Source organism: Anthonomus grandis, chromosome 17 (assembly GCF_022605725.1).
Source record: "Anthonomus grandis grandis chromosome 17, icAntGran1.3, whole genome shotgun sequence".
NCBI classification, from domain to species: Eukaryota; Metazoa; Arthropoda; class Insecta; order Coleoptera; family Curculionidae; genus Anthonomus; species Anthonomus grandis.
The window spans coordinates 3434555-3450086 of NC_065562.1; the positions used below are offsets into that span (position 1 = coordinate 3434555).

General features: G+C 31.3%; 1 protein-coding gene and 1 long non-coding RNA gene across 10 annotated transcripts in view; both read right to left on the minus strand.

Moving 5' to 3' along the window:
• LOC126746393 (patronin) overlaps positions 1–15532 on the minus strand; it is a 251463-nt gene that overhangs the window by 25481 nt on the left and 210450 nt on the right. For all 9 annotated transcript variants that reach the window (XM_050454627.1, XM_050454629.1, XM_050454630.1 and 6 more), the window contains one exon: positions 9295–9384. In XM_050454627.1, the coding sequence (XP_050310584.1) occupies positions 9295–9384 (90 nt within the window). The remainder of the gene's footprint in view (positions 1–9294; positions 9385–15532) is intronic.
• On the minus strand, positions 11468–13434 carry LOC126746398 (uncharacterized). Its single transcript, XR_007663879.1, has 4 exons — positions 12713–13434; positions 12079–12245; positions 11660–11821; positions 11468–11601 (listed from the first exon to the last, which is right to left on the minus strand). It is a non-coding gene; the product is annotated as an uncharacterized LOC126746398 (long non-coding RNA).

Here is a 15532-nt window from a genome sequence, read left to right on the forward strand (position 1 = left end):
GTAATGCGAATAAATATAGAATAATTTTTTAATATGGTCATTAGAAAGTAAAATATGGATAAAAAATTAATTAAATATCTATTTGGCCGCCTGCTATAATTGGCCTTTTTATGATACTTCAATTAAAAACTTTGGTTCACTACCATTTAAATGTTGAGTCACGTTAACGATTCAATTTGTCAAGAGTGTTAGTTGAAGAAATAAGTGTCAACTCCGTTATTTTAAATGGAAGATCCTATAAACTTCAAAAGTGTAGTAGATATAGCCAATTTTTTTTTGGGGAGCCGAAATATCCAAAGCCTTCCTTAAGCACTTGTGCTGGGCAGTGAGAGAGGAAATGCAATATGCCCCACATCTCGGCTTTCTATATTTTCAATTTTGGTCGAATACTAGGGCCTTATTCTAATTTGTGACTTGGATTTGTTATTGCAAGTTTACAGGGTGTCCCGAAAGTATTGGGACATACAACAGTAGATTCCTTACATCAAAATAATGTGATTGAGGTGAACTTGCCTTATCCTAACTTTAATAGTAACTGAAATACAGGGTGTCAAAGTAGGTCCTGAACCAGATGACATACTGACATGAAATTTAAAACATACGAGTCTTTTAAAAAGAAAAAGATTTCGTATACAGTTGCCGGGTTTTCGGTAGAGGGCGCTCGTCGCGTTAGTTTTTACTTTTTTAGAACATCTAACTTTTTTGCAGCTGGTTATTGGTTTGAAAAGTAACGAAATAATTTCCTTTTTTAATATTACATAAAAAATTTATACCTTATTAAAGTCGCTAAATGCAACTGCCAAAGATGCGATTTAAATAAAGTAGTAAATATATATTATTTTTAATTTTTTTTGAAAAATGGTGAGTATGCCGAAAATGGTTGCTCCTAACGATTTTAATAAAGTATACATTTTTTATATAAAATTAACAAAGGAATTTATGTTGATATTTTTTAAACCGATATACGGGGCTGAAAAAAAGTTAGGGGTTCTTAAAAAGCAAAAACTAACGCAATGTGCGCCCTTTACCGAACACACTAAAACTGCATACGAAATTTTATTTTTATTTTTAAAAGACTCGTATGTTTTAAATTTCATGTCAATATGTCAATTGGTTCAGGACCTATGAGAAAAAAACGATAAATCAAATAATAGTTTGACACCCTGTATTTCAGTTACTATTAAAGTTAGGATAAGGCAAGTTGACCTCAATCACATTATTTTGACGTAAGGAATCTACTGTTGTTTTATGTCCCATTAATTTCGGGACACCCTGTATACATAATTTCCCTATTCAATAACTGAGTTGTATCCAGCCTTGTATTGGTCATGATATATGTGTGTACTTTAAAATGATTTAAATGGGTATATTGAAACCTTTAAAGATACAGGGTGGATCGAACGAGGAAAAAGTTATGCAATCAAGTGCCTATAAATATTGTATAATCTACTTCTTCAAACTCGGAGTAGCCACGGATATACAGAAAACAAAGAAAAAGTACGTTTCATTAAATCTCTTATATATAACTTGGCTATTATAAAAGATACAATATCAAATTTTTCAGGATAGGGGGTAAGAAAGTGGCATGACTCCAGATTGGCGATAAGAAAATGGCATTTTATCAGTGGTTTATTAAAAAAATAACGAGATATTCACAACAAAAGAATTGCTATGAATAATCTATAAGAGTCTTAGCTGGTACAGATTACATTAACTTAACACTGGAGTATTTCTGGTAACTATAAAGTGATGGTTAGATTGAGCCCAAAAATTGCAATATTGTTGAAGATGACAAAACAAAATGTCGTGGAGGTTTAAGCTCTTAACTTTTAATAACTACCTTTTATAATTAACTTTAACATTGATATATTTTTCAGATTTATCTTTTTTATTTTGGAATTATGTAACTAACCAACAAATAAATATACAGGGTTTCCCGCGAGGTAAGGGACAAAATTTCACTACGTATTCTTTAACTTCCATCGAAAATGTCCTATGAACATGGGTCCGCAAATGCTTCCTTACCAAGGTATGATTTTTTTAAATTTGTGTTATTGAGTTTTCGATAAAAGTCCAATATTACCGAAAAATAATTCTATTTAACAAAAAACATTAATACTACTGTGAAAATACCCGTTTACAATAATTGTTCAGTGTCCATCTTGACATTAGCATGGTCTAGCACTTTTAATGATTTGACTGATAGTTTTTCCAATAACACGGTGGTCATTACTTAGGTCGTTAGCGATATTAATAATTTTACGAATTTTCAGCCCTGGTGATTTCTCTGCATAAACTTAACTCTTCATATGTTTCTAAGTAACAGTCCAAAGGATTTAAATCCGGTGATCGGGCGAAGGAGGGAGAGAAGTCAAGAAACTGGCTCCTGCGTCTAGTCTAACGTACAAGAAAAGTGTTATTTAAATATTCCGTCACAACTCTACTACTGTGCAGCGGAATATCAGATCAGTAAGTTGCAGACCTTGGACTAGTAAAACCAAAGTTATGCATTAAAAAGTTATTCTTCATCCAGTCGTTTCTGTAAAACCAGTGCGATCTGATATTCTACGAACACTAGTTAATGGTGACCATTCAAACACTTCTCATTTTCATCACAGTATTAGGCAGCTGATGATGGACGAACCTATCAGAGAAGTATTTGGAAATGATCATGATGTTCTCAGTTGACTAAAAACTCTCCCAAATACTTGTCTATCATATATTCTTTAATTTAAATACCGGCTGCGATATTCAACCACTGCTTATCTACCGCTACCGTTACAATATCCGTATATTTCCAGCATGTCCGCGTATTTTTCATTTGCAAAAATAAACATGACATAATTTGTGCAAATTTATGTCGAACTGACGCACTACTTAGGATACCGTTAAAGTCTAGCAGCTCTAGGGTATGTTCGGGCGACTTCGGGGAGGCCATCGATTCAAAATAGTTCTTGGCGGGAGCGTTGATACTATGAGAGTTACTGGTTTATTTCGTTTTTTGAATTGTTGGTTACAGCTTTTAAATTTATTTAGTGTTAAACAATATATTAGAACTATTAAATTTCTAGTGTGTTTTGTGTAGGCTAAATATAAATGATCCTAAAGTATCGTTAAATTTACAAAAAACAAAAATTTCTGAAGCAAACCTATTTTCCTACTAGCAAGAAGGTACAAAATGATTAGTAACTATCACGCAATTACAACCTATTCAAGCCCAGTGAAAATTAGGAAATTATTATTTAAATAATAATTTGCCGTAGAACAAAAGAAGACCTACCTTTTTACCTAAGAAGACTATATTGACCAATCTTACAAGGTTTTTTCAACTTGTTCACAAAGCCCTAAATATTATTATTATTAAATAAAAAAAAACATATCTTAGTAAGGAAGCATTTCGCGAACCCATATTCATAGGACATTTTCAACTCGAATTTACACCTTGTATATTAAATAGCTATTAGGTGGGAATAAGTTTGACTATATTATAAAATTTTAATATTTTAGATGATAAAATTGATAAAATGGTGTTGACTTTTGATGATATAAATTATCAATTTGTTCCACTGAAAAAAATTGGTTCAACAACAAGAAAACAATAATCTAATGTTTCCTTTAACTTAAAACAGTGAATAACTTTTAAATGAGTGATTTTGTGATGTAAAAACGTTGAGAGTTTTTTTTTCGTGAAGCATTCAATTCCTTTTAATAATCTAAATTGTTCTTTTCTATATATTTATTTGTTTGTTTGTTACAAAATTTTTAAATAAAAAAGGTAAATGACTTGAACTGTAATGTACAGTTCTTTGAGAGCCCACACGAATAAAGTTTAAATAAACTTTAAATATTCGAACATTGTTTATTAGACTATGTAGTTTTTAAAACATTTTTTAGTTAATTTGGAAGGTAGTGAGGTTCATTTGCTTACAATTCGAAAACTAAATAGAAACGTTTTAGGATATCTTTTTAAAATCTCGGACACAGAACTTTTTGATTTTGATAGAAGAACTTTATTGGAAAATCAACAAGGGTGGTTAATACCTAAAAGTCCTACGGTAATGTGAAATCACGTAAAATGCGGTGAAAAGAGGGTTGTGTCATAACTTATTTTCTACCTTAAAGTGTAACAGCCAAGTTCCAAGTGACATGATGACATCATCATCATGACAAGAGTTAAGGAACAGATATTGTACCACCACAATCATCACCTTCATGAAAAAGTAATTTCCGCCGTCAGGTATTTCGTATCCTGACATTTATGGTGTTTTCTAAAAGATCCAGCAGGTTGACCAAATTTCCAGGTAGAAAAACGGACCTACGAGGGAATCGTGAAAGATTTTCGTCCACATATTTAACTCCTTAGAAAAATGAGTATAAGCCTTACAATTGTCTACTTTGGTATCAAACCAGCATCAACACGTGTGACTTTTTAATTAGTCTATCCCTGAAAAGCAAAATTTACGTGTCTGTGATGAAAAAAGAAATGAAAAAAATCCTCTTCCGTTTTTACTGGCTAAAATAACGGAGTTGTCATCTAATTCTTCATTCTGGCAGTATGTGAAATCAAAAACTCAATTATTCCTCATAAAATTTTGTATAGTATACGTATTTGAGTTTTTTTAATTTAATATAATATGACAGTAGTTTTCCCACAACTTATCACAGGTAAACTATACCGTATAATGTCTTACTTACACAACCTTAGTTTTGCCAAACTAAAACGAATACCATTTGCACACGTTAAATAACGGTTACACTTACTACAGCAATGCAAAACTAGCGTTGACGTTCCTCGTCAGTGACGGCTCATAAATATTAATACACCAAACTATAGGCTAGTAACACAAATAGACCATATCTGGATCATACTCTTTTCCGCTATTTATACAATCGCAACAATACACGACGCTCTAACTTTAAAGCTTAGACTCTTTATTAAAAAATAACACAGTTAATATCATAATTAAGTAATTTAAGTAGTAGACAAGTAAAAATAATAAATAAGAATCTTAAATCAACGAAATGTATTTGCGAATCACGCATTAATTGTATACACACTTGCTTCTAAATCATCACCAGAAAGTCTATTTTATTCTTATAAAGAGAGTCCATTTAAAATTTTACTTTCAATTTTTAGACAAAAAGTCAGGAACAAAGGGGGTTGAAGCACGAGTCTAATCAAATAAATAATAGTATTTATTAAATTATATCTTTACTATCAAAATATTATCTCTATTATCTTACACCAGATCTAAAAAGCACGCAAAATTACTAGATTTTAATTTGGTAAAGAAGTTACCAACAATAGTGTTTGAGATGAGTGTTTTTAAGGACACATATATTCAAAGATCTAGTGAAGTTAATACCAAAATAGTAAAATATAAACATGGCTCTCTAACCCTCATGGCTCTCACGAATGCACTTTAACAGAATCTCTCACATTGAATTTTGAAAAAACAGTTGAAAGCGTTATTTTCAGGATTTTCAAAAAATTATGCCTTTTGACATCTTTAAATTTTTTCAGCATATTTTTCACGTTTTTTTTTACATTTGTATTTAGTCTGTAATGTATCCTGAATCTAAAAAAAATCAATATCAAGTACAAATAATACCGAAATAATTCGTTTTGAGCTCAAAAAGTTAATACAAGTAGCAAAAAAAGTTATGAAAGGTAACTTTAACTTGACGCAAAAAAAAAAACTAAAATCTATCAAGATGTTCAGGTAGTTTTAAAAACATCTCCAGTTAATACTCTTTTTAATGATATACGATGTGTAACACAAAGCCGACTAACTTGCCACAATTCATGACTTTAAAAGACAATAAAGTAAAAATTTGTTTTTTTTATTTTATGTATTTATTTCAAAATTTCAAATTTTATTAAAACTGCGCTCCTCTGGCTCTAATACATGCCCTACGTCGCCTTCGCATTTCCACTGTCGTAAGACGAAGCCGCATCTTTTTTCTGATAGTTTGAAAAGCGGCATCGATTCTTTGAATGGTCAAATGGGGAGATCGTGGAACATGCTATGGGATTGTTGTTGTGATAACAATATGTGCTACATATTGTTGTTGTCATTTGACATTTGTCATTTGTCGTGGTAACTTTTTAGCTTTCTTACGTAACCAAATCGTTAATTTAGTATTGTATCGTTTCTGTAGTTGTTATTGTCATTGTTAATACTGTTGTTATTGTTGCTGTTAATTGAGTTTTTATATTGTTTTTGTGACTTTCCTTATTTTTGTATCATGATCGCCACAATGGCTGCATACACTACCGAAGAATACGCCTATATTGTCCTTGCTTATGGAAGAGCCAATGGTAATACGCGAGAAGCACAAAGAATTTATGAGGAGCAATACCCCAATAGGCGTGTGTCCCACCACAACACTTTTGCTAACACTTTTCGTCGATTAAGGGAAACAGGCAATCTAAATTTTCAAGAACCGAGGATCAATCGGAGGCAGTATGATGTTGCTGTATCATGATACTCTATTCTAGGTCTTCTACAAGCCGACTATGAGCGACGGGTACAATTTTTACAATTACTTGTACAATTACTTCACGCAGACGTTGAAAATTGACACTTTTTAAAAAGCATCTTATGGACAGATGAATCAACATTTACACGTGCGAGGATATTTAACCAGCATACTTTACATTATTGTGATCTGCCAATCGTCTTCCAGAATGGCGAGTGTCCTGCACACTATCGGGTCGCCGTTGGAGAATTTCTGGACAATACTTTTCCCAATTCGTGGATAGGAAGAGCAGGTCCCATCGCATGGCCTCCACGGTCCCCTGATTTAACCCCTCTCGATTTTTACGTATGGGGACGTGCGAAAGAACTCGTGTACGAGGTGGAAATTGACAATCTAGACCACTTAATTCAAAGAATTAATGCAGTTTTTTTAACCGTCGGAGAAGAGATGCGACTTCGCCTTACGACAGTAGAAATGCGACGGCCATGTAGGTAATGTATGGGAGCCAGGGGAGCGCAGTTTCAACAAAATTTGTAATTTTGATATATATACACAAAATTTAAAAAATATTTTTTTTTTTACATTATTTTCCTTTAAAGTCATGAATTGTGGCAAGTTAGTCGGCTTTGTGTTACACATCGTATATCATTGAAAAGAATAATAACTAGAGAAGGTTTTAAAACTACCCGAACAACTTGATAGATTTTAGTTTTTTTTTTTGCGTCAAGTTAAAGTTACCTTTCATAACTTTTTTTGCTACTTGTATTAACTTTTTGAGCTCAAAACGAATTATTTCGGTATTATTTGTACTTGATATTGCTTTTATTAGATTCAGTATACATTACAGACTAAATACAAATGTAAAAAAAACGTGAAAAATATGCTGAAATAATTTAAAGATGTCAAAAGGCATAATTTTTTGAAAATCCTGAAAATAACACAAAATCAATGATATAAAAAAAACCGAGACTTTTAGAACACAAGTTTATTAAGAAAATATCTGCTATCTGAGCCTATCTATATGGCCACCAAGTTTGGCTAACCCTCCGCCAAACACCCTGTATATACCTATTATATCATTATTTAAAAGAGGAGTTTGGAATGCTATTCCAATTTTCGACCCATTAATGGGATAAAAGTTCTGGGAAACCGTAGACTATAATTCAAATTTGGGTGAATAAATGTACTTTGCTCTGATTGTTTGTTTTTGTTGATTGATGATTTAAGAGTTTATGAAATGTGGTTTTTGTGTTTAAAAAAACTGTTAGCTATCTTTGTGCTGTTGATTTACAAGAGTCCTGCGGGTCTTCATTCATCTCAGCACAAATCCGAAAACTTTTCTCCTTTTTTTTGCTGCATCTATATGCTCATTTACTAGTATTATAAGCCTCCTCCTAACTCGATACATGTTATCTGTCAGAGGAGATATTTGCATATACCCATATGTAATCACTTATAAAAAATTATCTGATAAGTTAGTAGGAAAATCTACATCCATGTTCCTTTAGGCATTAGAAACATTGCTAATTTAAAGCAATTTATTAAAAGAAAGTTTAATAATGTTTAATGACTTTTAGCTGTATAAAAATATTATTTTGTTATTGTAGAATTTTTTGACTTTTTCAATACAATTATTACGAGTTAGGACACTCGTAATCAATATTTTATATATTATATCAATATTTGGTATATTAAGGTATGTGAATCTTTGAACGTGGTTTAGTTTTCGACAAACACAATAGCGCCGTGCATTAGCTTAGGTCTTATAATAGCTGTGTAGATCCCCATAACTTAAGGGAGAAGCCGTGGATTTTGGCAATTGTACATTATTGAGGACGTATGATTTTCGTAATTTCTTTGTGATTAGTAGTTTCAATTTAGTTTGTTATCAAATGTCACACCAAAGTACTTCCAAAGCAAAATTTAGTGAGGTTTTTGAATTGAAGTTTAAGTACCTGTAGAGATGTTAGTTATCTCTTTCTATAAAATGTAAATAACAGAAAAAATCGCAAAACGCATTCCAGCATATCTGCTTGTCTTGTTGACTTTTGCTCAGATCAGGTACCTAAGTAAATATCGATAGTGTGCTATTTCATCCTGCTGTTCAAGGTCGTTTTAAGGTAACGACTCTATATTAGGGTCTCTCAATATTAGTTTCAGGCAAATTTGTCTTCTGATCAAGTTAATGACGATGACTAATGACTTTCTTGTAGGTCAAATTCGCGAACACATAATAATAGACATATTCATCTTGAAAAGTTTCAAACTGTTTAAGGGTTAACTTAATTGGATATTCGACCTCCTTTGTCCCTGCAATTATAATATACCATTTATTTCGTATTAACTCATTTGCATTTTCCGATTTATTCCCAGAAATATTATTTTTTAGATTAAAAATGGACTCTGTACAGTACTGTATTGCATGTCCGATGAATTTAGCTTATAACTTTTATTTGTTAAATATTTTAGTTCATATTTATAAACATATTGACATACCCAGAACAGATTTTCGCAAAAATGCTTTACCGATGCTTGCTAAAATATCATTTACTTCATAGGAACTCGTAATAACTACAAGGAATTTATTATCGACAAGCTTTAATAAACTCTTTATAATAATTGATTACCAGTCATACTTTCCTACTTTCTCGATATATTTATCGAGCCGACACCGTCTTTTTCAAAAGGGAGCTTAAATTCTAATACAGCATATTCAAAAAAAAAAACAAGAAATATACCGTGCTAACTAAAACAACCCTTGCAATGAAATAAAAGCATCATGACGCTATTTAAAAGTGGGGATTAACTTACCTCGGCTCGTTTTATAAGAGCTACGACGGCCTAAAGTTTGATGAGCACTGTGACATGGCGATGACATATCGTGGCTGTCATCAGGAGAGTCTAAAAAATAGAGTTAAAATTTATAAACAATCTTTGTGCGCAATCTTAACAATTGTTGACTTAATTATATTTGAGCGTTGATTCTGTGAATGAACCATAACAAAATCGCATCCTTTTAATGTGTTTTTTTTACTAGCTTAACAGCATTTTCTCAATGTACACATAAAGCTATTAATAAGTCGTAAGTTAATGTAATATACACAGATTTGCAAAAAATCTTTTACAAAGTGGAAAAATTGTGTAACTTAAGTTACACAATATCTCAAGAAACAGAAAGTTACGCCATCTTATATGGTTGATCTATATATATATATATAAGTTTAGTTTGACTGACTGACTCATCATCGCAGAACCCAAACTACAGTAGCTAGAAACGTAACATTTTGCCAACGGATTCCTTTTATAATGTAGGCACCGGATAAGAACGGATTTTTCCAAATTCCACCGATAAGGGGTAAAAAATGGGAAAATTGTTACCCGTGACCTCGAGAACTAATGGCGCGTGGCTTCGAAGTTTGAACGGAATCTGCCCGCACCAACGAGTCGCAGGCATCAACTTAAGAAAAAAAAATGAACTGCAACAATATTTTTTTATAATGTAGGCCCCGGATACGAACTTAGAACATTGAAAGGCTAGAAGTAACATGCCGTGGAACTATGGGCAGGTTTGTTTGCTTGCAACATCTCTGATGCAATGATGCCAAGTGCTTATAGAAAAATGGCAAAAATCACTTTATAATATCATCAAAATTTTCAGTTGTTTCCGAAGGCACAAAACAATACTACTGCTCCCCTTTAATAAAATATCAAGCATTTTTTAAAAATAAATTTGATAAGATACTCTATATCGAAGTCAATATAAGTTAAGTAAATGAAAATAAAGTACGAAGAAACGAGAAAACGGTAATGGCATCGCAACGCCGCTCGATCGCATTGTTTATGTGACAGATACAAGCACTCTTTACCAGTGACGTCGTCAACAAATATTTACCTGATAAATTTTTATTAATTAATAATTAAAGAGTTTGAGTATAAGTAATATTACCATTTATGAGCTATTTATGTGTTTTTTTTAATGGACTTCATTAGAGGACGGTCCTAATGAAAGGCAGCATTTTTATGGAAATTAAATATTTTATTAATATAATATTATAGATTTCTTAATAAATCATGTTTTAAGACACAAATTTTTAACATTTTGCAAAATTTTATTGTTATTTTTATATTGGACAAAACTCAGTTTTACATCACTTACTTACATCACATAATATATACTTCTATGCTGCTGACTTTTTCAAAGGGACAGTATTGCTTCAGCGGAAAAAGTTAAAACTACAAGGATGTTCAAATTGTGAAGGAGTTGCAGGTTTTTTGTAGGTTATAAGATTTTTATTATGAGTATTTAGCCTGTATAATGGTTTTGAGACATTTAATAGTGACCTATATAATACCTAATACCAAATATTATATCATATTAATTTATACTAAAAAACAAAGCTAAGAATAAAGACTATGTACAATAGATTAGATTAGAGAGTTTATTAGTAGTAATATACAAACAAGTGCTTTTACAAGTCAAATAAAATATGTAGTATGTTGGGCTTTTCCATAAAATCATGTTATTATTTCATGTAAGTATTTTAATAATGACTTGAGACATCTAATTTAATTTCTTTGGCGCAAATTTGCTTGTTGCAATCTTCGAATTTTAATTTTTTGTTCTTTATTTTTTTTCCATAATCTGGTGACAAGTGATTAAGCTCTTGAAACGGTGGAATCATCAGTGCTTAGGCCCTCAGGATATCATTTTGATTTTACCCTAGAATAATATACATAAAAATATAGTATTACCAAAATTAAAAAGAAAAAATTAAAAAAATGTATTATGATAATCCAATTGATCAATAAAATGTATGTTATTATAGAGAATCTTTGTAATGTCATACATTTGATTAATTGCATTTAATTAAACAAATATAATACAATAAAATACCATATCACTTTTAAATAAGATATATAGAATAGGATGATACATGGCATAAAACTAGTAGTCTATTTTGAGTGTATTTTTACCTTTTCCTTGGCAGAGTCAGGGAATGTATAGCACTTAAACAAAAACGGCTTGGATGAGAAATAGTAATTGTTGACCTAGACTCCACGGTTACTGTAGAACTATAATTCTCAGATGCAGTTATTGTTGATGATGAATGATCAGATCTGTAATTATACAAAATTTGGTGTATCAAGAATATTAATCTATTTTAATTATCCATACGTGTCTATATTAGCTTCACTGTTTGTACTATATACCATTTTGAAAGCTAAAGAAGTTTTTGCACTCTTCAGGAAAGCTACCCCTGTAGCTTTGAAGGGTAAATCACTTGGTAAATTAACTGAATTATTGGCTGCTGTGTTTTTAACCAGTGCATCAGAAATCCTAGTAAAAAAATAGTTTTACACACATACCTAATTTAATAAGTATTAGGTATAAATAAATCTTATATGAGTAACACTAATACTTTTTGTGAAGAAGCTGTATGTTTTACAATATAGCCCAAGCACAAGTTTTAAAAGGTTGTTTTTTTAGCTTACATAATGTAGTAAATAAAGGCATGCAAACCTTTATCAATAATTCTAAGGTAAAATATACTCATACCTATAAATATACTAGAAAAATATATTTAAAAAAATTACCTTTGAGGTAGAGCTGATTTTTTTAATAAAGTCTGGCTACTGATAATATTATCTCCCTTATGTCACTTCTAAGGATGTGATCTGAACAAACAAATATGTTCTTTTTAAATGTGTTGATTTCCATTAATGAAACCCATTGTTCCCTTTGGGCATAATCATTGGGCAATCTATAATAAGTATTTGATATTTAATCAAAAAGCAGAAAAAAATTACAGTAATAAATTAATATGTGGTGCCAATTACTATATATATACACTTTTTATTACTATATATATAAACAAAAAAAAATTATGGAACAAATTTTAAAGAAAGACAAAATTAACTTTATACATAGATATCAAACTATATATAGATAGGTACATAGGTATTATGCATTTTTTCTGCCAAAACAACAAAAAAAACATAAAATCCTGTAATAAAACCAGGGACAAAATTCTAGTTTTATATCTTTTATAGCCTATTAATAGATGAATATGTTCAAAAAAATATTGAGATTTAAAAATATAAATATGTTGGTATTTTACGCACACTTACATTCAAATTTTTATTAGGTTTATATCTATAAGATCCCCTATTCTACGTTTATGATGATGGTTACCCCATGATGTGATGTTATGAAAGTATCGGTACTTACTTGTGAAAAGATCGGCTTGAATCACGTTTTTATCATGATGCGGCACAAACGACACAAGTTTTTGCCATCCTAGCAATTTAAAAAAACACTAAAACGTGGCCTTTTTTCCTTTTTAAACCAAAAATTAAAGAAAATACACGAATCCCGAATATAAACAAAAAGCCGTTTGACAGATGACACAACGCGTATGGTTTAGGCGCTTAAGCTCCGGTGTTGTCGCTTCAAATTTTTTAGAAGCAGTTTTAGGGATAAGAATGTTAATAATTTTGTTTTTTTTTTGCTTAAGGATATTATATTTATTCTTAAAATAGGTTAATTGTAGTATTTATACTTTTTATTTTAAATTTTCCTATAAAATATAACAGAAATAAGTTAAATTAACGTTATAATGTTTGTTAAAATATAGCTAAAAATTTCCTCCGTTGGAAATTTGTGTCGACTTGACAACAGAGAATCGGCACATATGTTTGTAAATAAAACACCCCTCTTGCCCCTGTGCACATGTTGGACTCAAACAAAGTTGTTGTTTACTAATTCTAGCCTTTCAATGTTCTAAGGATACGAACGAACTTTTTGAAATTCCACCGATAAGGGGTGTTAGCGATATGATAAATATGGCATAGCGGCATAAAACTGATTAATAAATACGATTGAAAAAGTACGAAGAAAAACAAGGCGGGTCCATGCGAGACTGATACCCAGGAGGTGACTTGACTCAGTCTTATCGCTCGCTCTGCATCTAACGAATAATTTTTAAGATTATTTGTGTCTTTTTTTTCTTGTGGTTTTATAATAATTATATTATATTAATCGCGCCCCTTGACCTCAAGAAAAACGGCGTGACAATTGTGGGTTGCCTATCAATGCGGCGAGGCTTCGGATTTTATTTTTGTGTATTATGGGTTGCATGTACAATCATTGAGCCGTGGCTTCGGATTTTATTTTTGTGTATTGTGGGTTGCATTTACTATTATTGGAGGCCTTCTTTGACTTTTCTTTTATTTTCACGCGAGCAACGCCGCGGGCATTCAGCTAGTTCAATCATATTAGGTCTAGATGTCGATTCCGTTGTAAACAGAAGTACAACAAAAGTTCAAGAGGGATCTTATCTTCGCCCTCTTCTCTTCTTAGTTGACATAAATGGGACAGTTTTTAAACTTTAGAAAACTTTAAGATATGATTTTTCCGGATTACTTTGAGTGTTGTTTGATTAAAAACTGTGAAATCCTTCAGAAAGATTTGTATAAGGTATCGACCTGGGATGAAGCAAAATCTAAGTGTACCTGTATGCCTGAATGAAACGCTTTTTTAATATGACTAAATACAATAAAGGGTTGGGAAACAAAATGATTTGGATATATTTTTTGATAGAAATCGGCGATTTGATAGACACATTCTATATGAAATTGAGAATGCTTATAGGGTTGCGGCTTTTATATTTTCATCTTTTTACAGTTTAATGGCGCCATTATTGAAATATGCATCAATTATTCATCAGCATCAGGTTTATGTATGGATGGAAAAAAATGGCGTTTGAATTTCCACTGCTCGGTTGGCGCAATTTAGGCTTAACGAATTAGGGTTTTGGCGTATGGTTACGATTGATTACCGTACATGAAACTTGGATACCCCATTATACGCGCAAAGCAAAACTATGCTCAAAACAGCTCCAAACAAACAAGGATTGCTTTCGCCTAATCTATTACTTGCCAGGAAAAAGCACCGAATATTATTTTTACAGATTAAAGAGATAGAAGCAAGTATTTTTCTATCGTCCAGTTAAATTATCCGAATCAGATTTTAAAAAATTCCTCTTAAATGATTTTTTACAACATAATTTTTTTGCAACGGTAATAAGTGTCCCAGCTCCAAACAAACAGTTTTCGTTAATTTTGTTAATAAATTGCACTTCTTTAGTGGAAAGTATTGATACTACATTTACTGTATTTACAAGACCTTTAGATAAAATATTTTACGTAGCGTAGTAATATATTACGAAGGTTTTATAAAAAAGATATAACAGAAATATAAATATTTTATAAAATACCTTTGACTAGTAGTACTCATCTGTAGTCCAATACGGGCCTTAAACAGTGCTCACAATAATATTAAAAGAGTACGTTTCAGAGCATACATTTTATAATAACAAAGGATTATTTAAATTAGGTTTCCACATAAGAAACAAATATTGTTTTTTTAATGAAACTCCACTAGACATGTGAATGAAAATAAAAACAAAGTCATGAAAACCTAGTTAAAACGTGTTAAAATTATTCAAGCGTATTATGAAAACGCCTGATCAATGAAATACGACTATCAATTTAGTTTTGATTAATTTGTTCAACTAATATTTGGTTGAACGGTTTACTTTTGAAAGGATAATTGTTAGATACCGCCACTGTACCGAGGCGTGTCCCGACACATTATTTGTTTTAATGGTTTACCTTTTCAGATCAATTGACTTAAATGGATGCATTAAAACATGACTCTTAGATGACCAGTGCGATAACAAATTAACTGTTCCTTTATCAAAAACATAAACGCAATATATACCGTGTGTTAAAAAAGTATCGGACCTCCTTAATAGTTCGTGAACGTGCCTTTTTATCAAAAAGGGTCCCAAATAAAAATTATAGACCTTTTTCAGATGTACATTAGGAAGATAACTTTGCATATACAGAAGGCATCACAACAGCAGTAAAGACCAAAGTTACATTTTTTCATGGAAATCACTCTTATAAAGAATATAGATTTAATTAAAAAATTTATAAAATCTAAAAAGTCAAACGAAAACCTAGATGTTAGTCATAAATAAATAAA